The 22293-nt window shown below is 55.0% G+C and overlaps 1 protein-coding gene across 9 annotated transcripts in view; it reads right to left on the reverse strand.

The window, feature by feature from the left end:
• The window catches only part of Tnrc18 (trinucleotide repeat containing 18), a 91253-nt gene that overhangs the window by 32228 nt on the left and 36732 nt on the right, over nt 1–22293 (reverse strand). For 5 of the 9 annotated variants that reach the window (XM_076840692.1, XM_076840697.1, XM_076840690.1 and 2 more), the window contains 12 exons: nt 20730–20832; nt 20291–20496; nt 19733–19879; nt 19047–19237; nt 17482–17911; nt 15383–16375; nt 10034–10209; nt 9328–9464; nt 8978–9106; nt 6954–7125; nt 5148–5508; nt 1936–2211 (listed from right to left, as the gene is read on the reverse strand). In XM_076840692.1, the coding sequence (XP_076696807.1) occupies nt 1936–2211; nt 5148–5508; nt 6954–7125; nt 8978–9106; nt 9328–9464; nt 10034–10209; nt 15383–16375; nt 17482–17911; nt 19047–19237; nt 19733–19879; nt 20291–20496; nt 20730–20832 (3321 nt within the window). Of the gene's footprint in view, nt 1–1927; nt 2212–5147; nt 5509–6953; nt 7126–8977; nt 9107–9327; nt 9465–10033; nt 10210–15382; nt 16376–17481; nt 17912–19046; nt 19238–19732; nt 19880–20290; nt 20497–20729; nt 20833–22293 lie in introns of those variants that run through there. The other 4 variants (XM_076840693.1, XM_076840699.1, XM_076840698.1 and 1 more) reach the window with 4 other exon arrangements.

Raw genomic sequence — 22293 nt, forward strand, 5'->3', positions numbered from 1 at the left:
CGGTGAGGCCCTATCCCCGGGTGTCCCTCTCCAGACCTCACCGGCTGCTTTGCTTGCAGTGGGCAAGGTGAGGAGCTGAGCCCCTCCCTCACCCCTGTCCTCCCCTATCTGGTCTCTGTCCACTGGCATTACTGGGTCCAGTCCTGGGGCCCAAGGGCACATGGCCCCTCCTGAGAGGTCTGGGAGACTGCCTGTTTCTCTGTGGGATCTGAGCTGGGGCAGCAGAGCTCAAAACTTTGCGAGCTAGAACCCTGGGTTTACGGGTATATAAGCAGAGAGGAGGGGGTCCAGCCCAGGTTGGGGAGAGGCAGGTGGTGAGTGGGGAAAGGGGATGGCAAGTCAACCAGACTCATCCATAGAAGCTGGGCGGTGGGGAGGGGTTCAGAAAACTAGGCTGGCCAGCCAGTTGGTGGCCTCTCTTCTTAGCCCAGGGCACAGTTCCTCAGACACGGCAGCAGCCCAGGAGAACATGAGCCTCCTTAACTGCCATCGCCCAGTCACCCAAAATCCATCTCTGCCAATTTGGAGGGGAGGTGGCAGAGGCAGAGGCAGAGGAATTGGAGCAAGGCTGGAAAGTGGGGACAGCTTTCCGGTTCCAGGGGCCTGGGCCAGGTCATGGCCAGGTCTGCTATGACACACCCCACCCCAGGTCTTCCTCAGGGAACAGCTGACATCTGGGTGTTGCTATTCAGGGTTCTGGGGATCCCTGTGGTCTGACCCTAAAGGAAATCCACCCTGAGGCAAACCCTAAAACCAGGGCTAGGAAACATTTTTACTTGCTTCCCCTTCTTGGGACATTTCTGACTGAAGGGCCTGAAGGACTCGGATGCTTCTAACCCCAGAGTACAATTCTGAGGTTAGAGAAGTCAGAGCCAGCATAATCTCAGAGGTCATGGAGTCTGACCTTCTTTTTAGAGAGCTGGCTAAGGACCCCTGGCTGAGCTGAGACCAAACCAGGCCTAGGACTCACAGGCTCTAGGCCTGCCTTTTGTCCCTCGATGTGGCAATGAGGCCACACTTCCATATTTAACAACAAAAACCTGGGACAGCACACAGCCTTGACCCTGCACTGCTTACATGCCCTTCAAAACAGAAATATGTGTTAGAAGACAAATATCTAAAAGTTAATATTTTTTAACCACTGGTGAGTAAGAGCAGAGCTTTAAGAAAATAAAACACAAACAAGCAGCTTAATTAAAAAAAAAAAAAAAAAGATGATGCTGGAGGTGAGAGCGGCTGACTCAACCTGAACAGTGGGATGGATGCCAAAGCCACCAGGGATATTTGAATAATAGAGAAGAACGGTGCCACCCGTCTACTCCTTCTGGGGTGGGGAGGAGGAGCAGGAGGGAGGAGGGGGAGGAGGAACAAAATGAAGGGAAGCATCAACCTGATGTCTAGTAAGGACACAGCAAGAGAGACAAGGCACACGGTTTAGTTAAAAATGAACTCGGTATGTTTAATAAAGCTTGGTATTACCAAAATCGCAGTACAAACATCAAGTCACACGCCCACACGACAGAAGTCCATTTACAAAATGCTCCTCAGGAAGCCTCTGCGGGGCCCACGCCAAAAGAGCGCCCAGCCCAGGCCTGCGGTCTGGGAGGACAGGAAAGGTGCAGGGCCTCGGGTGGGGACAGGGCGCAGAGGGAGGAGGGCGGAGAAAAGTAGAGACTAAAAACCAGTCCGTATAAGAGCTCGAAAAGAGCCAGTCAATGATATTATCACAATGATACAGTACCAATAAAAACAAAAACAAAAATAGGCTGATACGGCAGGCTACGCTGCCAAGAACCAAGACGGCTCCTCCTGTGGCCATCCGAGCGGACGGCCGCAGCGTCGCCATCTGCTGTGCGCACGCGCTCTCGCTCTCGCTCTCGCACTCACTCTCTCGCGCTAAAACATGGAAGGTATTTCGCGTTTGGAGCTAGTAACCTTGGTCAAACGAGTCCTCCGAAGAGTCGCTGAAGGAGGAGCGTGCCTCGGCCTCTCGAAGCAGCAAGCAAAACGGCTGCTTCCTGCTGGCGGCCGCCTTGGGTTTCAGAGTCCGGGGGGCCGCAAGACCCCGCTTGGTCAGCTTGGGGCCCGCAGGGGGCTTGCTGTTCTTGGCCACCATGCCACACAGGAGGGAGGAGGTCAGTTTGGAGCTGGAGGGGCCTTGGGCAGACCACTCATCCCTCAAGAAGTCTTCGTCCTCCTCCGAGTCCGTATCTGCAGTCAAAGTAGTTTTTAATAAAAATAAGTCACAGGGCACAGCGAGGAGTGGGCTGGTGTCGCTTTCACTGTTTTGGGGGGCCAGAACAAAGCCAAATGCCTCCTGGCCCTGGGAAAGCTCTGCTCCTGGCCGGCGCCTCACCCTCCGAGTGCTAGCCTCAGACACTCGGGCACTTCCCAGGTGCCAGATCCGGGCCCTCTTTAGGCTTGCTGGAATCGCCCACCAGTCACTCCGCCTTCCCAGGCACTGGCAGGATGGAGGAGCCCTGCTCTCGGGAACAGAGAACTCTCCCCAGGCCTTGGGGCCACTGCCATGTGGTTCCCTTCCACCTGTGCACTGCGCACAGCCCACAGGCTCCTTGTAGGGGTGGGCCACAGCCCCTGAGGAAGGTCTCAAGCGAGCCAATGGAACTCATCTCTTCCCAACTCCCCACTCAGCAACACTGCAAAGACAGCTTGAAATGGGCCCCAGGGAGAGTTCACACCAGGGAAATTGATGGATGAGTTCACTGGAGGTCTCTCACCCCTTTTCACCAGCACACCACCAATGGCTTCCTAAAGCCTGTGGCCCTACTACATGTTACAGGGCCAGGACTTGCCAACCCTCCTGGGAGAGGACCAACCAGCTTGGAGGAGGAGCATAGCTCTGGTCCCTTCCAACTTCAACCCAAATATACACCATTTTGTTCCATTTTACACACTGGGTTGTTAAGCAAGAGCAGGAAGAAACAGCTCCATGGCCAAAGACTGTAATCTGTTGATCTAGTAAAGCCCACACCAAACAAGAGGAACATTAACACATGCAACTGTCATTCTGGCAAAACCTGCCATCAAGTCCAAGATGGGGTGCCGCCTGGCTGCTTCTATCAACATCTCCCCTTTCCACTCCAACCAAGACCCCAACTTCAGGACTGTCTGGCAAATCTGGAGAGCAGGGCTGTCCTACCAAATCATTAGCCTTTGCCATAGTTCTCCCGCTTGTGTACCAATCTCTCCCTTCTGAAAACACATCCCAACTCAGAGATGCCAGAAGGTGACAAAATCTGCCTTCCCAGGCATGCCACCCATGTCCTACAATCCAAACTGGAAAAGTGAAGGGACCACCCTGCTGGTATCCCTGCTGGAACACACCTCCACCTCTGTGGCCCTATACTTCCACTGTCCTAAAACTGTAGAAAAACAAACCAAGTAAAGAGAAGAGCTCTCTCTACAACCAGGTGTCTCTTGCAGTCACTCTCTAGGTGAAGACAGGCCCACTGATTTCCCTGTTCCAATGTTAGCTGCATTCTTCCCCCAGGCAGTAGAGTTGTGGGACAAGGCATAACAGAATTAGACAGACAACTAAAACACATCCTCATACTTGCAAGAACACACACGCTCCTGCTGCAATGGACTCATCAGCTCAAAGGGCCCCAAAAACCTTGGGAACTGAGATGATCTGTGCCCCCCACCTCTATCCAACCCCTGTCCCCCTGTAAGTGAAGGCGTGTGGGAATTCTTCTATCAACCAGTCAAGGAGGAGCAACTCCCTCCCTCCCCTTTTCATTATTCAGAAATGAACAAGGTGCAAGGCGCAAAGGAAAGCCCTTCCCTTCCCCTTCAGTCTGTCACTGTCTGTCTGTCCTCACACCCACACAGTCAGGGACCTGGGCAGTGCTGTCTGATCACACCCATCCAGACTGAGAAGCACCAAAGCTATGGCACTCTCACTCATGTTCTCACCAAACAGTCTGCCTGTCTTTTATCCATGAGAGTCTGAAGACTCTCCCCTTTTTACCACGTGGGCTCACCTAAGGCTCCCCAAAAGCCCTGGGATGGGTGGCAGTAAGTCCATAAACGCTCTTATTTTCTTACAAAACACAGTTTGGCATTAAACATGTCCATTTTTTTGTACGTGGCATTCAAACAAACACACACACACACACACACACACACACACACCAGGACGGACCCCATCAAAAGCCCAGGGCGGACCCCATAAAAAGCACAGGACACACAGAACCTAATAGGGGTCAACCCAGGCCCATTCTCGCCAGGACCTAGGGACTCCGTATTCAAGAAATCTTCCTGCAGCAGCCACGTCCTGAGCACCTGACCACCCTAGGCTTGCAGCATGAGGCACTCGGCCCGTGAGTACCGAGTGAGCACCTTTTACCTGCCACGCAGCAGGCTGCAGACCACGGAAAGCCAACTCACTCAGGAAAACCACAACAGCTCCAGGGCAGCAGTCTGTACGCAAATGGAACAAAACTCCGTCCCTCAGCCCCACTGGCTGCTCCACGTCAAGGGCTGGAGAGCCACACACGCAGTGGACAGGGCAGAAATGGTAACGTCCGTTGCGGCAAGAAGCTCCAGCGGGCAGGCGGGTCGGAGAGAACCGGGTTTAACCCCGGCTCGATTCTCCACACCCAGGCGCATACTCTTCCCTGGTCTCCGCATCCTCAGCAACAAAACCGATGGCAGGGCTGTCACAGATACATCGAAAACACGCCCGTGAAGCGCTCGGAGGCGCGCTCCACAACCTCCGTTTCCACTAACACCTAGCCTGATTCTCCGAAGAGGACCGCGAGCTTCCTGCGGACAGGAGAACCCGTCATCTCTAGCATTCATAAAAGCAGTCGTACTCCGGCCTCTCTAGGCTGACCGGCGCAAACTTGATAACACAAAAAGTCCTTCCGGACCGCAAGAGGAAAGAGGGCAGGCGGCCTTCCGCCTCTACCAGCCAATCATTGACGCCCACCAACTACCGGTGCCTACCCAGCACTACACCAGCCAATCACAGGCGTTTCCGCTCTAGGCGCACCCGCTGCGGACTTTGACAAGGCGCAAAGTCAAAAAGAGGCCTTGGAGCTCCTCACGGGAAAACAAGAGGAAAAAAGTGAAGGAAAGAAAAGAAACAGTGGCCGAGAAGCGGTGCGACGGCCGCTACTTACTGTAGGAGTAGCTGCTCACTTCCGAGGCGAACGGGGAATGGGCCGACTTGGACTGGCCTCTGGCCTTGAACCCCACCTCCATCTTCTTGGCTTTGGCGGCCCTTTTGTGTTTACCTTCTTTGGAGGATTTCAGAGACAGGCCTAGGCCTTTGGCTAGTGCCTTCCTGTCCTTGCCCAGCAGGCTATCATAAGGAGTTAAGAACCTGCCGCAGCCCCCGCTAATTTTGGATTTCCCCCCAGAGGCGTCCGAAAATTTGAAGGGTGACTTCAACTTGTCCTGCTTTGTGAGGGACAGGGCCTTGTCTAGTTTGCTTGCCAACTGCTCCTGGTCACTGGCCATCTTCTTCTTCTTGATCTTTAGCTGGAGAGAGAAGTTGGGTCACAAGTTAAGACATTTGGCAAAACAGGAGAGTCGTCTTCTATGTACAACTCAAGAGCTTGGGCTCCAGTCCTGCCTTATGCCTGACTTCCAGCAAGTTACTTAACTCCTCTCTGCCTCAATCCTTACACTCTGTAAAATGGGGATATTTATGTCCAGAAATCCCCAGGTTGTTCTTAAGATGCACCGAGTTTAAAGCACAGAAGGCACTTATCAGAATGGCCCAAAATAAACACTTATCAAATAGCTGTTACTGTGGTCACAATTGTCATTGGCACAGGTCTTTCCCCTCTGGCTTTCCATGGCACACTCTGGTACCTCTTAGGGAAGCACTTTTAAGCAAGGAGAGCTTCCAATGGCCTGGAGAAGGTAGCCGGATTAAGAAAGGAGGAAGGGAACCAAGATTGAAAAGCTAGATCAAAGCATGGCTGATCTGCTTATCTCAACCACCTACAACAACTGACAGAGACTGCTGCACAATCTAAACCAGCCTGTCCAACTAAATGGGCCAAAGCTGCCAAGAAAATGCCTGGAGTGTGCCTTGGATGCCTGAAGCAGAAAGAATGATTAGAGATTTCACAGATTCAAATTCCTGCTTGCACATCTATCGTCAACTGTACTCATTTGTGGAAGTGAAATGTGCGGTTTTCAAAGCCATTAATGCCATGAATTTCAACATGTTATCTCTATTTTCTTTAATCAGGTTGCATTTCATAAGGAGGAAAGAAGTTGGGACAGTGTCATTTAAACAACAAAAGCATCCCTCGCCACAATTTCAGAGTGAAAAGAATTCTGATGTACAAAATGACAATCTTTCTCTTCCTGGACCCAGTCTCCCTATGAGAGTATTCCCTTCTGATGGCCAAATCAACCAAAACATCCCCTTTGCACAGGGCTTTATGGGGAGGGATGACAAAGTACATTAGCATTTAGAGATGAGGGCCTTAAGTGGATGATTTCCATGCTCTGCAGAAACAAGAAAAATCAAGGAGTTGGCTCTCACCCCGTTATCCCTGGAGAGTTCACAGAGGAAATTACAATGGCATCAAGCCCTTATTTCTTAGAACCATGGAACTGGTGAAGCTGCTCATTAAACAATTATACTGTTAAACAACAGAGTAATTGTATTATTTGGTTAAGAACTTGCAGTCTCCCTGTTTGGCTTCAACAAAGGGTCATGGTGCACTCAAATGGATGTATCTTTTAGTTCTGGATCCACCTCTAAAGCTGTGTTACTTTGTAAGTCCTTGACCTCTGGGCTTTATTTCTCTGTGAATACACCATACACCAAGGCAATCATTCCTTCAGTTTCTATACAGAGAAGGAGGGGCCAATAGACTTGCAAGGGGAGCATGCATTCACTTGGGCATAACCTCTAGGGTCTTGATCCCAGGGTCACAGCACCCTTGGAAGACTGGACTACTGACCTGACTCATGAAGTCAGATGAAGCTTCCTGCTCATCCCAGCTCTGGTTCCTCCCCCTGGTTTTCCCCATTCCGATGAGGGCCTCATGTTCCTCCTCAGGACCCTTGTGCCTCTTCCTGATCCCTGCTCCCAGCTCATAGTCATCTGATGTCAGCAGGGACTTGCTGCTCAGCCTAAAACCAAAAAACACCCTTGGTCAGCACCCTGGCCAGGCCACATTGGAGGGCTGGTGACCACCCTTGTGGCCCTGAAGGGTTGGGCTCTGGATGCTGAAGCACAGACCGTGATGAATACCAGAGTGACCAGTCTGGAGAGACAGACCTTTTAAAACTATAGTGCTAGAATGCTGGGACATTTGTGAATAAGGCGGAATGAGATTCTAATGAAAAAGAAGAAAAAAATACTTCAAGTCAGTATCCTCTGCTGGCCTTTCTCTTACGTGCTTTGACCCATACACACACACATACACACACACACACATACACACATGTGCACGCATCTTTAAATGGTAAAATACCTCTTTACCAAAACGCACCAAGAACAAGGGAATCCACCAGGATGGGGGGTGGAGGGAATTAAATCAAGACTCATGTGAAGGAGGAAGCACTTGCTGAATTCTGGTTTCCTCATGGGCACAGGCAGCTGGGACAGTGACAAAGGCTTGTCTTGCTGCTTTAGGCTGAAGCTTCCCAAGTGATAGAGGAGAAGCTGACCTTTGTCTCTTGCGTTGTTTGTGCCTTTTATTTTAGCCACAAAGCAACACATCATTCCATTTTTTACTCCTCTCCCCCACCCCACACACCCAGCACTGAGGATTGAACCCAGAGGCAATCTTCTGCTGAGCTACATCCCCAGTCCTTTTTATTTCAAAACAGGGTCTCACTAAGTTGCCAAGGACAACCTGGAACTTGCAGTCCTCCTGGATCAGCCTTCTTAGTCACTGGAATCATGGGAGTGTGCCACTATGCCTAGCCGTACTGTTCGCTTTTAGATGAGGAAACTGAGGCTTGGGAAAGCTAACACCTGGCCCAAGGTCACAGTAAAGGGTGGAGATGGGACTCAAAGCAGAGAGTTCAGCCCCTGCCCCCGCAGGGCCCATATTCCTGACTGCTAGGTTTGTGGTGCTGGTGGCCCCAGCCACTTGTTCTCTTCTCCAGAAGCCTCTTCCCTACCCTCCGATGGCTGCTTGCAGGGTGTTTCTTCCTCTCCACCTTTTCTTCAGCAGGAATATCCAAGGAGGTCAAATGTGAGATGTGGGGGCCATGGGGCTGTTTTCTACCGAGAAGACCTGTAGACACCCCACTGCCTTTTCTTTGCACTTTGAAGCTTCCACAAGCTAGGGTGCCCAGCACCCACCCAGCCCACCTGGACCAGGCTGCAGCACACTCCCAAGTCCTTTCCTTAGTGGGCCTCATTTGGTTTGTCTCCCCAAAGCCTGGCCCTGGAGAGAGAGCTTCAGTTCAACCAGCCAGCATTCAGCTCAGCCTCCAGAGGTGCCACATGAAGCTGCTCTGCTGCCACCCAGGAAGATCTCATCCCCAGAGCACACAGAGGCAGCGGCCCTCTCACAGTAGGCAGCCCTGGCCTCGGGTAGGACGAGCCATCAGGTCTGGCCAGGAGAATGGGGAGATATCCGGCATGGAGAGGACCCAGCAACAGCTCAAGTAGAGCCAGTCCAGCAGGGCTGGTGGCACAGCAGTCCCTCCACGGGGAGGAGGAGGATGGGGAGGAGCAGGAATTAGTCCCTATCCACGGAGGAAGCGGGCAGAGCAGGAAGACAGGACAAGCACTTGGGTCGCGCCACAGAAGACCTCTCTCCAGGATGCTCCTCCCAGCTCGGTGCTCCTGGCCTTGCTTGCCCTCCTGGCCTGGGTAGCGCACTGCGCTTCCTGGGAGCCGCCATTCCAGGGAGCCAGAGCCCCAGGGACTGAAGGTCCCCAGCGCCCAGATGCAGGCACCATGGGGGCCCTGCTCCTCCCCTCTGAGCTCAGAGCCAGTCCCCGACCCCCGAGGGGCCAGCCTTACTTTCCGCTACTGTTGTGGCTCTTCCCTCTCTTGCGGGGGGGCGACAGGGTGCTCGGGGCGTGGGTCCGTTTCCGCGGCCTGCCAGGGCCTCTGCGTGCCAAGCTTCTATGGGGATCCTCGTGCCTGTCCCTTAAAAAGAATCACAGGCTTGGCTGTGAACCTGGGGTGGGCGGGGCACAGAGAAGGGCACAGGCTGCACGCGCGTCACTTGGGTCCACGCACACCTGACAGCTGCCGGAGCCGACCTACCAACACTAGCACTGGCGAGGTAGGGGACGGGCACCCGCCTGCTGCTGCCTGACCAGCTGGCAGGGTGAGCCCCGCCACACAGGGACTGGGGTCACACTCACCCGGAGTCCCGGCGTCGCTGGAGCTTCACCAGCTCCCGCTGCTTCTCTTTGTACTGCCGCTGGACCTCGGCCAGCCGCATCCGGAAGTCCAGCTCCAGGGCATCCATATCCTCCAAGGAAGACTTCATGGCGTACATCTGGAGGGGCAAGGGGAGGAGGGCCGAGGAATGAGGATGCCCCGCGGGCGCCCACTTGTCAGTGTCCGGTCTCAGAGATAGGGACAATAAGAGCCAGGCCCTTGGGGGCTGCAGGGACCCTAGGCTTGAATCCCATCACTGCCCCTCGCTGTGGCCTCAGCCCTGTCTCTATGCTGGGACTATAGTGCTGAGTCTACGGAGTGCTGCCCACCAAGGCACATGATGGAGTGGGGCACAGAGCCTGCCGTCACCAGGGCACAGTGGATGTGGCCGAGCATGTTACCGGAGAGCACAGGGTAGAGAGGGCAGCACCAGGCCTGGCTCCCAGGCGGTTCTATTCTCAGTTCATCAAGCTGCCACCATGTGACGTGCCTGATGTGATAGCAGATGGATAATGAAAGCCAGGAGGGAAAGCCCTGCCCAGGGCCACATGGAGAGGCCATGGAGGAGGCTGGCTGCTGGCTCCAAGCCAGCCATGGCCCAGCAGGACAGCACCTTGGTGGTGGGACTCCCACCCCGGCCTCCGCCCCACAGGCCACGAGGCAGGAAGGAAGGCCCGCACAGCTCACCCGCTCCTCCTTCTTCTGCATCCAGCTATACTTCTTGTTGGGGTTCAGCTCCCGTGGAAGCCGCAGGTTCTTGAGCGGGTCCACCAAGGGGCTGTCCAGTACCTCCTTCAGCATGTGGCTGCTGGCCGCCAGCAGGCTCTCCAGGGAGGGCCGCACTGCCAGGCCTGCCTCTGTCCCTGCAGACAGGGAGGTAGGTGAGCCCGCACAGAGGGAGGGGCCGGGGCCACCAGTAAGTATGCTGCACCCACCCTGTCCAGTGCTCCTGAGGCAAGGACAGCTCATGGGCATTGCCACCAACTCCCTCCCTGATCCCAAACAGAGTGAGCACAGGTCCCAGGCCACAAAGCCACAAGGCACCTGGAGTAGGGCCTTACTGAGTTGCAGGACACAGTATGAAGAACAGGTGGGAATAACACACAGGACCCTCCTGTCCCTATATTGTGTAGGGGAGCAAAGAAGAACTTCAGGAGAGAGGCCAGAGGCCCACAGAGGTTCTTTCTAGGAGTGAACAAAAGCCCCTTCTCCCCGACACAGAGGTCCCTCTCTGGGGAAGGCCACTGTTGATACAGTTTCTACAGAAATATTTGTGCATATTCAAATAAGCCTAACATACATCACTCCTATGTAAAGATAAAAATAGAACCCATCAATACACACGACATGTCACACTCTGCTTTTTTTCTGCTCAACATCTTTTTACATTAGAACATAACAAACAGGCCTAGCTCTTTTTTTTTTTTCTTTCTTTCTTTTTTTTTTTTTTTTTTTTTTTTTCAGTGCTAGGATTGAACTCAGGGCCTCAAACATGCTAGGCAAGTGCTTTACCACTGAGCCACATCCCCAGCCCCATACCTCATTCTTACCTTGACCCTTACAAACACCATCATTTTGGAAGGCAAAAAACCCTAAAATATCAGCAATTTAATAGACAAACCTAACCACAGCAGGGTGACTCTCTTGCATTCACGAGTTTTCATTAATCTGAATAATCACTACTGGTGGCATTTAGGTGTCTCCAATTCTCTTTGTAGTAGACAGAGAGGCCCACAGCTTGGACCTTATACATTAGGAAACTCCAGCCAGCGTGATCCATGTGACTGGGGTCATTCACATGAATGGATGGCAGTTTTCCCTAAAAAATACTTCAACACCCTGGACAGAGGCCACTCTTACCCAGCACCTCCACATCAGGAAAGGAGAGCTTGTTCTAGTATCTAGCAAGTTAAAATGACTTTAATTTTTATTTTTTTTTTAATTTTTAATTTCTTTTTTTTTTAAAGAAAGAGAGAGAGAGAGAGAGAGAGAGAGAGAGAGAGAGAGAGAGGGAGAGAGGGAGAGAGAACTTTTTAATATTTATTCTTTAGTTTTTCGGTGGACACAACATCTTTGTTTGTATGTGGTGCTGAGGATCGAACCCGGGCCAAACGCATGCCAGGCGAGCACGCTACCGCTTGAGCCACATCCCCAGCCCCGACTTTAATTTTTAAGTTGACATTTTCCTTTGATCTCAAACATGATCAGATTTTTGTGAATGTTCCACGTGTGCTTGTGGAAAAAACACCTTCTCCATCTCCATGACCGTTCAGAGCTCCACAGACTAAGTTAAGGAGCACAGGGTTGAGATCAGGCCTTTTCAAAACCCTTGGCCCTGTGCACCTTGGGGGTTGGTGGGACAGGTCTCTGCTGCTGGGCTGTCACTGCAGGATATTCAGTAATGTCCCTTGCCTTCTCCCACTAGATGTCAGCATCGCTCCCCCAATATCCTCTGGGGAGCAAAATGGCCCCTAGTTAAGAATCACTGGTTTTGCTCTTATATACACTCAGGGAATTGAGGCCTCCAGGTGCAAATTCCACCAGCTCCAGGGGTACACACTGAAGCGGGGGGGGGCGGGGGGGGGAGCACCTGACATGACACCTCTGCCCTGCCGACCCCCCTCCAGGTTGTTGGGAAAGAAGGGGCAGCTGCTATTTTACAACTTTGTCACCTCCTCCTCCCTCCAACAAGCCAGCCCTGCTTAGGCTCTCAACTGACATTCGAGGGACACCCAAGTGGCCTCTAGGCCAGGCATCATGGGTTCAGTTGTGTTCCTCAGTGTACTTTTCTTTCTCCTTTCTACTTTTTTCCCCCACTTCTTTTGTTTGCAATTTTGTTGCATGCTCCCCAATTCCATATGTTGGACCCTAACCCTAAGTACCACAGTACTGAGACAAGGTCTTTAAAGAGGTGATCAAGTTAAAGTAAGGTCATTAGCTAGGTGCAGTGGCACACATGTGTAATCCCTCAGACCTGGGAGGCTGAGGCAGGAGGATCTCAAGTCTGAGGCCAACCTGGGCAACTCAGCAAGACTCTGTCTCAAAAATAAAAAGGACTGAGGATGTAGCTCAGAAGGAGAGCATCCCTGGGTTCCAACCCCAGTACCACAAAATAAGAAGATGAGGTCATTAGGGTGCAGCCTAATCCAATATGGCCTTTGTCTTTATAAGAAGAAAGTGTGTGAAGACAGGGACACACAGGGAGAAGACTAAGTCCAGGAGAAAAGCCAACAGTTCTCTGGCAAGTTCTCAGCAGGAACCATTCCTACCCTGTGCCCACAACCTGATCTCAGAATTTCTGGCCTCCAAAACTTTGAGACAAGAAATCTCTCTTGCTGAAGTCTCCAATCTCTGGTAGATCTTGACGGCAGCCCCAGAAAACCAACGTACCCGTGGATGGCTCTAGGACCACAGAGATGACCCAGGAGCCAGATCTGCACTGAGACCCCAATGGGACCAGGCCAGGTGCACAAGGCAAGAGGACAAAAGTGGCCAGTAGGCCCCAAACCAGGGGCCCCAGGTGTGGCCCCTCCTTGACAACTCCCCACTTCCTGACCCTCTGGCCCTTCCTCAGGTGCTACTGAAAGAAAGCCCACCCCCAGTGACTGGGATAAAGGAATTTTCATTTTTTCCCCAGAAAAAAAAAATTTCCACTTAACTATTTTAGTGAAGGGAAAACAGTGCTGCACTTTCAAACAGCCCCACACAGCTGGTGCACATGCCAGGTGCCCATGTGAAAGGGACACCGCTCCCAGAGAGAGGTGCCACTTGTCTGAGCTTCCTAGGGACCAGGAGAATCAAAAAGTCTTGAACATGTGCCCTGTCCTGGCCTGAGGGTGTAGCTCAGTTGGCAAAACGCTTTTCTAGCATGCATAAGGCCCTGGGCTCCATCCCCGGCTCCATGTGCAAAAAAAAAATGGCCATCATGACCCAAGGATTCTACCTCTGGGCAGACAGCTCACAGAAAATCCAAGATAGGGACAGAAACTCTCCTACAAGGATAATCATCACGTTATCTGTAACTGGAAAGAAGAAAAGGAGGCAAATGAAAATACCTGACAGTGAAGGGTGAGGTCACCAGGTGCTACCGTGCAGGGACTGGGTCAAAAGTCAGGGCCTTCACTAGACAGAAAACTGGGCAGGCAGCCCATTAAAAAAAAAAAAAAAAAAAGTTTCTAAAAACCACAGCTTTGTAAAACGTTTCATGAAGAATATATTAAATGAAGAAGGCAGGTTTCAGAGTCCTATTTAATTTTAGAAGCAAAACGTGTACAGGTGTGCAGGAAAAGTTCTAGGGAAAATACACAGAACCCTGGCAAGGTCTTTGATCTCTCTCCAAGGATGGCAGGGGGCCTCCCTGCTAGATCCCAGCCTACGCCTGGGCAAGCAAGGCCACGGCCACCAGAGCCCCAGCCACACACACTTGGAGCACTTGGCTTCCTGTTCTGCACTTCAGCCTCATGCCCAGCCCAGAATTCACTGCCCCTCCTGCTGAAGGCACTGTGTGCTCTTCTGAGGACCACCCCTTCCTGACACCCTAGAGGTGACATCTCCGGTCAGAGGCCAAGCATGGCCAGTGTGACCCATCTCCCCAGCCACAGGATCTGCTGCTGCTGCAGAGAGCATGAACCCCAGGCAACAGATGAGAGTCTCAGCATTTCCCCCAGAGCTGCCAGGAAAGGAGTGGCCTCTTTTGAAAGGCAGCTGAGCTGAGCTGAGCTGAGCTGAGCTGGGAGGAACTGTTGGAGCCCCCAAGAGGGCAGTGAGCCTGCCCTGAATGAGGCCAACAGAGAAGAAAGTGGAACAAGGAGAGGGAGGGAGGAAGGAGGAGAGAGATGGGGAAGTAGGAACACAGGAAAAGAGAAACTGCTACAATTTGATTTGAACACCTGGACCCAGCAATACCTGAAATTACCAAGTGCTGCTCAACTTTGATTCCATAAACCAATAAGTTCTCTCCTGCCCACCCTGTTTTTTTTAAATGTGTGTGTGTGATGCTAGGGAATGAACCCAGGACCTTGCACATGCTAGGAAAACATAGGTAAACACTCTATCACAAAGCCATATCCCCATGTCTTTTTAAATTTTAAGACAGGGTCTTGGGCTGGGGATGTGGCTCAAGCGGTAGCGCGCTCGCCTGGCATGCGTGCGGCCTGGGTTCGATCCTCAGCACCACATATAAACAAAGATGTTGTATCCGCTGAAAACTGAAAAATAAATATTAAAAAATTCTCTCTCTCTCTCTCTCTAAAAAAAAAAAAAAAAAAAGACAGGGTCTAAGTAGCTGAGGCTGGCCTTGAACTCACAATCCTCCTGCCTCAGCCTATGATTACAGTATCACACCTTTTTTTTTTTTTTTTTTTGGTACCAGGAATTGAACCCAGAGGAACTCAACCACTGAGCCACATCCCCAGTCCTTTTCTAATTTATTATTTTGCGACAGAGGTGAAGGGAATTGAACTATTTTAGTGAGAGAAAAACTATGATGAACTTTAGAATAACTACATACACCAGCTTAGTGAGGCCCTTAAATTGCTGAGCCTGGCCTCAAACTTGTGATCCACCTGCCTCAGCCTCCTTGGTCATGGTCACTGAGATTATAGGCGTAGGCCACAACACCTGGCCTAAACCAATTTAAATGAGAATTGTCCCTTGCAACCCAAAGAATCCTGCTAATACAAAACACACCACTGATGGAATGAGGAAAAATTCTACCACCAGGAAACCTACCCAAAGACTGGCTGCACACAACAGCCAGCGTATGTAACACCACTCAACTGGACACTTGACAACGCTGGAGAGGACACATTTTGTCACGTGTATCTTACCACAATTCTTAAAAGAAAATAAATAAGCCATGTTCTGGGGGTGTTAAAACATCTTACTAAAAAAAATGAAAACTTTTTTGGGGGAGGGGGGATTTGTGAAAATATATTCATACATATACACAATAAAACAGTATAATTTGATGGATTTCATTCCCCAGTAAAAACATTTTTTCAAAGAGCCCCAGACCTCCCTGCCAAGCAAGCTCACCTGCAGCCTCCTGGCTCCTCCTCTCCAGCTCCGCGATCTCGCTCAGCAGGGTGATGCCCTGCAGGAAGCTCTGCTCCAGGGCCAGGCTCTGGGTCACCTCCAGTTTCTCCAAGGCCTGAACTCCAGAAGCCAGGGCGGGCAGAGGTCTGGCCTGGGGCAGCTCCGCTGCGGCCACCAGGGCATTCATGCCAGCCAGCGGGTCCTCCAGGCCAGCCAGGAACTGCTCGGAGCTTGCCTCTTCAAGGTAGCAGGTGCTGCCAGGCACAGGTGCAGCCTCCTGGTCCTCTAGACTCGGGCACTGTCCTTCCCTGGTGGGCAGGTCACAGTCCGGCAGTTCCAGGCTGGGCTGGGGCTCGCTCAGGGCCGGCTGGGCCAGGCCTTCCTCCGGCTCTGCCTCCACCACAGGAACCTCCATGGGCACCTCCAGGGGCACCTCCACTGGCTCCTCCTTAGCCTCCACCAGCGGCTCGGGCGTCAACCGCCCCCCAAGCTCCAGGGTGACCACACCAGATTCTGTCCTGCCCGGCAACTCCACCTGCGCTTCAGCGCTGTCTGCAAAGTCTGGGTGCTCAGAGCCCTCGGGGCAGCCCGGTCCAGCTGCACTCAGCGCCTGGGCCTCCAGCAGACCACCTCCGCAGCCACCTGCGGGGCTTGCAGCCACCATGGTTTCTGGGACAGGCAGGGCCAGTGGTGACTCCAGGGCGGGCAGCTCTGCGGGACCCTCATCCACATCCTCCACTTCTGCCTTCACCTCCCGATTGGCCAGTGTTTCTTCCTCAGGGGTTTCCCGTAAGGGCTCTGGGATCTTGGAGGGGGACAGGCGGATGGGTTTGTCCTCAGGGGAGAGCGCCAGGCGCTCAGGCCCGTCAGCGGGGAGCGGCACGTCGGGGGCCAGGCCGTCCGCATCAGCGGCTGCTGTAGGCTGCAGCAGGAACGGGTAGGGCCTGCCATAGTGTGGTGGCAGGGCCTGGAACGGGTACCTGGGTGGGATATCTGCCAAGGACACAGGAGTCAGCATGGAGGCCACTGGGGCTCTGACAGCCCTGGTGTCCTCACCAACACCCACTCGCTACGCAGGACAGGCAGGCCTGCTGGGCCAGCTGCAGGCCTGGGAGCGTTTCCAGGTGATCCCGAGAAATCCCAGGGCCCTTCCACATGTCTGGGCCTCACAGAGAAAAACCCGTCACCACCTTGTCCCCAAGGATCTTGCTGTCTCCAAGGCAGAAACCGCAGCCCTCCCTCTCTCCCCTCCACACCCCGGGGGAAGCTGCACCAGAAACAAATGCTGAACAAGGCTGTGGAAGGCCCCAAACTCTGAGCGGCATCAGGGGCTCCAGCCCAGCAGACCCTGAGGTCCACACCAACGATGTAGTGGTTCGGAGCACAACAGTGACCTCGTTCTGTCCCCACCGCCACGTGCATGCTCCCTCAGAACAGGAGCCACATGTGGTGATTCTCCACAGCAGACCCAGTGCACCCAGGAACCCGACAAAGGGGAAAGAGCATCAGTGCACTCCCAGGGCCAGGCACATGCTCAGCATTAACACCAGCATCAGACCAAACTACACCAGAGAGGGCAGACACCTGCCCAGGCCCACACAGCACTGACTCCAGACTCTGAATTACACACCAAGTCCTTCTAAGCTCAAGCTCATGCTGTAAATGGCCCCCAGGCAGGGGACACAGGTCTCAGCCGCTAAAGCCACACGCTATAGGTTCTGGTGGACACAGGAAGAGTGTGTGAGTGCACCCAGCACAGTGGGGACTGCTGCTCAAAACAGGTGCCTCTGAACTACCAGTGCAACAACTCAGCACCGATGTGTGCGAAGAGGCCCACAGGTCTTGGTTTGCTTAATGCTCAGAAAACTTCCTGGAGTGGATCCTAATAGGATGCCGTTTCCCAGGCCCTCTCTGAGGGGAGCCTAGAGAGGCAGGGTCTGTCTGTGTGCACAGGAATTCATCCCAGAGTCTCAGCAGTGGGTCTGGTACACAGTAGGTGCTCAACAGAAACAGAATGAGTGAATGAGCAAACAAAGGAACAGAGGAGGGCAGGTGCTACAGCAGCCAGAGTGAAGGCAGGAGGCAGGCCACACCCCTACCTGAGAACAAGGCCTGGAAAGGGCTGGGGGCTTCCTTCTCCAGCTCCAGGTCCTTCTTCTCCACCACATTCTCAGGGGCCTCCTCCTTGCGGGTTAGGGCGGGGGTGGGCGGTGGGGAGGCGGGCGGTGGGCTGCTGGGGTGGGAGCTAGGCGTGGCAGGGTAGGCGTAGGTGGGTGGCTTGGACACGTCCTCTAGCTTCTGGATGACCTTGGCCTTCAGAGCAGCCACAGGAGAGGCACGGGGAGATGGTGGTGGGCTCATGGCCTTTCCATAGGTGCCCGCGGGGCCAGCGGACAGGCCAGGGGGCTTCCGCGGCAGCAGCCCAGGGCCAGCAGTAGCCAGGCTGGCCTTGCCCGAAGCCTCCAGGCCCCTCTTGCTCGCCTTCTCCTCCATCTCGGCCCGATGCTCCTGGGCCTTCAGCCGCTCCTGCTGGGGAGGGGGCCGCAAGCAGGGTCAGCACACAGGAGCCATTACCCAGTACCTGCCAGCCCGAAGTCCCCGGCCTCGAGAGAACCTCAGCCAGACCACCCACCCTTTCCCGGGCCTGAGGTGGACGTTCTGCTGGGCACCTGGGTAACAATGCAGGGTTCCACATGGAACTCCAAAGACAGGCAGCTGGGCGGGTGCAGGTGGGCAGCCACTGGCTGAGGGGCCCTGTGGGCCTGAAGTCCCTTCCCATGAGGGCTGGTAGGCACCTCCACCCAGACTCTGGCCCTGCTGGGACCCTCGCAATTGGCCAGGGAGAGCTGGGTGAGGGCCTGAGGCTCCTGAGGATGAGGGGGCAGCTCTGTGCCCGGAACCTGAGTGCTGAGCGCCGAGACAGAGCGCCCGCTACCTGCTGGGCACGTCACTGCATTATCACCTTTGGGTCCCAAAAACACCCAAAAGGGCAGAAGGAGTCTGTTCCTCCATTCCATGACAAATGGGAGGGACGAAGCAGGTCCAACACCGGCCAGTGCTCTCGGGGCCCAGCAGCACACAGCACCCCGCCTGGCCACTCCCACAATCACCAAAGCACACCCACAACCCAGTGACAGCAACTCCCAGCGCCTCAGGTTCCGGAAAACAGGGAGATGAAGCCACTCACTGAAGGACACTCAGCCAGGCCCAGCAGAGCTAAGATTGAAACCCAGGCCGGGGACCACCCAGCTTCCTTCTTCAGAGCCGCCACTCTCTGAGTCAGGAGGGGACAACGCCAAGCAGAAAACAGACACTCCAGAACGCCTCAGGGAGACAGAGGACTGTGGACCTCAGGGAGTCCAGCCTTACATGGGGACGCCTCCTGCACTCTATCTTATGGGACCAGGAACTCCAGCAGCAGTCTGCTCTGACCCCCAAACAGGAGCCCAGAGCCACCAGGCAGGCAGTGACCACCCAGTGGCTTCCCCACTGCTTCCTGTGCACTCCGCCAGGCTCTGTCCACTTCTGGGCCTACTATTCACTCTCCCTGGGGGGGCCACGCCAGGGCTGCTGCCCCCTCCCTGTTCAGAGGCCACCTCTTGCAGGAAGTCCTCACTGAGGTCTCTGGTCCGTCCTTCTCCCCCCCAGGCGGCCCTGGACTCACCACCAGCTGGGCGCTCCTCTGCAGCTCCAGGGCCTGGGCCGCCTGCTGCTGCAGGTACAGGAGCTCCTGCTGCCGCAGGAAGTGCTGCTGGGAGAAGAGCTGCAGCTGCTGGGCGTGGTGCAGGGGGCTTCGTCCCGGTGGGTACAGGGCGGGCCAGAGGGGCGGCACCGCGGCCCGCTCCATCAGCTCCGCTGCAGGAAACAGACCATGGAGGGCTGCATCTGCGGCCTGACTCCCCATGGCACCCGGGATGCCCTGCCCTGTTTCCCAGAGGGGGACGCAGTGGCCATGATGAGCAGAGCTGTGGCCCCTGGTCACTTCTGGGAGCAAGAAAGCCACACTACAGACCCAGGGACAGAGGCCCTGTCCACACTTGCAGGTAGGATGAGGGCCTCAAACCAGCAGAATTATACCAGGGCCACCATGGGGACTCTGCCTGCAAACTGGATCCCCAAAGGTATGGGGTGCTGAGATGGGGGATCTACTTGTGGGGTCTCTGGGTCTGCAGCCATTAAAACAAAAACCTCAAGGCTTTGTAATATGAACACCACTGAGGCTGCCGCGTTGTCTCTGGGCCTGTCTGCTCCCCGCCCTGTTGTGCAGGGCCACCCAGCCACAGCCCTTGGCATAAGGGACAGTTGGGCAAGGCTAGCCAAAGCCCCTCCCACCATACAAGGGTCACTTACCAAAGTGAGGCAGGTGATCACTAGGGATGACCACCAGCTGGCCTGACTGGGGGTCCCTGACAAACTGGTAGGCGGACGGCAGAGAACCCCCGAGGCTGGGTGGGAAGGCAGGAGCCATGCCCTGGTGCAGAGAAGGGGGGCCCAAGCCTAGAAGGAGAGACCCAGGCCCACGTAAGTGCCAGGAGGCCACGACTAATTCATCCGAAGGCTGCCCTTGCCCACCCCACCCCCAGGGAACAGTCCAGCCCCTACCCTGGCCAGGTCCCTAGTCTCCAAGTCTCTTGAGATCTCGAAGAGGGAGCCAAGGGACAGAAGAGCAGCCTAATGCAAACAGGCCCACAGAGCCACCCCCCGGGCACCTTCCCCAGCGGGCAGGTAGATGAACCCCTCAGGAAACAGCCTTTACACCCCCTTGAGGGAGGGGAGGAAGCCTGGTCCAGGCCCCCACCAAGGGAAGGCAGGGGCCTGCGCAGAGCACCTGCCCTGTATCCAACCGCCACCCGCCCACCACCTGCCCTCCCCCAGGCAAGGAAAGAAGTACCCCTGCCCCTCACTCACCATAGGGGTGTCCGGTGAGCCACATGGACGTGCTGCCCGAGCGGGGCAGCCAGGGGTGTGTGGCCAGGTGGGCAGCAGGATCAGCGGACCAGCGCCCAGAGCCAGCCAGCGCTGGGCCCCCAGTGACCATGAGGTTGGGGTTCAGGCCGTTGGGAGCACAGCTGGTGGGGTGTAGGCGGGCCAAGTCAGCCAGCTCCTTACTTTCTCTGGAAGGGGGAACACACATTGGGGACAGTCCAGGCAGCCCAGTGACATGAAGCAGAGAAGGGGAGCATGCGAGGCTAGCCTTGCTCAGGCTCGGAAGGAGGCCCAACATGGGTCCTGCACCATGCCAGCTCCAGTTCTGAGGACCACCACAGTGTCCCGTAGTCAAGGGACCAAGCCCACCTGGGTCACCCAGTCGCCTTCACTCCCAGGCCCAGTCCCCTCAAGTCCTCACCGAAGCAGCTTCTCCTGGTCCCGGTCCAGCCGTCCCCCCAGCAGCCGCTCTTCTCGGTGCCGAGCTCGGTCATCCGCACAGTCATCATCGGCCCGGCCGTGCCCTGGGGAGGTCCAGGCAGCAGTGAGACCCCCCAGCACCAAGCACTCAGGCTCTGCCCTGCCCCACGGGCCTCTCTTCCCACCTGTCTTGCCCTTCCTGTCCCCTCAGATCCCCCAATGACGCCCCAGGACCATCTGTGTGGCTCCTTCTCCCCATAATGCCATTCCTTACGACTCACGGGGTTCCCTCCAACCCGGCTCGGGGTCCTCTGTGCCTGGCAACTTCCCCTCCATCCCCTTCCACCCCGAGAAAGCCTGTCCTGGACACAGAGAACTGTGACCAGAATTAAACCAACAGCCACGGAGACCATAATGAAACATCGTAAAATCCAACACGTAACCAGAAACCACGTTCAACCTGGACACCCATCAGCCCTGGTCCCGAGGACCCAGCCGGGAGCATCGGCAGCTGATCTGGGGGCCCAGCCCCTCAGGCAAAGGCCTCAGGGTTGTGGCGGAAAGGGGGACTCCACCGAGGCACTGTCACCAGGGTCTACAGCAGCTGCGCTCAGGACTCTCGTGGGCAATAGACCCACCTGGGACACCACCAACAGGCATCCCCCCTCACCTCCCTCTTTCTGTACCCCAAAGAGCAGAGCCCTCAGATGACAGGGATGTCAAACCTCTCCTCTTCATTCCAGGAAGGAGGGGACCACCAGTCCCAGAGCAGAGGAGGAGCCCGGAGAGAGGACAGCACAGAGCCAGAGGCTTGAGGGTCAAGCTTTCTGGGGAGCCAGGCTGCCTCAGGTGGGGAGGGGACCCATCATCAGAGGCAGCTGGGGCAGGGCTGGTGGGCTCCCCTGGCACGAGCCTCAGAGGCTGCCCAGCTCTGGAGGTGGGGCCCAGCAGGGAACCACTGTGCTTTCTGTTTTTTGAACCCAGGGGCATTTTACTACTGAGCTTCATCCCAGCCCTTTTTTATTTTGAGACAGGATCTCACTAAGTTGCCTTGAACTTGTAATCCTCTTGCTTTAAACCTTGCCCCACCCCTACCCCACCCCAGTCGCTCAGATTGCACTGTGCCACTGCATTTTTAAACAGCAAGTGGGTGTCCCATAGATGGGGATGGGTAGGGCAGGCCAGGGAGCCCGTCTGTCCCCAACCTGCCTGCCTCCCTGCCCACCCTGTGAGAAGCCCCAGGAGGCATGTCCAGGGCAAGGCGCATCCCTGGCCTCTCACTGAATCACTTCTGCACAGGCCACAGTCAGCAGAGGCGCTAAGCAGATTTCACTCAGACAGGCAGGAAGCAGAAAGGGACTGTGGAAGTGGAAGGGCAGCGCCATGGGCAGCTGGGGTGAGGCCCAGCCTGGGCACCCTTGCCTGCAGGGCACGTAGTTCCTACACCAAAGCAGGTTCTGAGCCCACCTAACCCCCTCAAGCAGGATGACCAAATGGAAGAATGGCAGGACCAGAGGGTCTTTGCCTGTAGACTCCATGGGGCAGCCGTGGCCCAGACAGGCAGC

This window comes from Callospermophilus lateralis, chromosome 19, assembly GCF_048772815.1.
Source record: "Callospermophilus lateralis isolate mCalLat2 chromosome 19, mCalLat2.hap1, whole genome shotgun sequence".
In the NCBI taxonomy this organism is placed as follows: Eukaryota; Metazoa; Chordata; class Mammalia; order Rodentia; family Sciuridae; genus Callospermophilus; species Callospermophilus lateralis.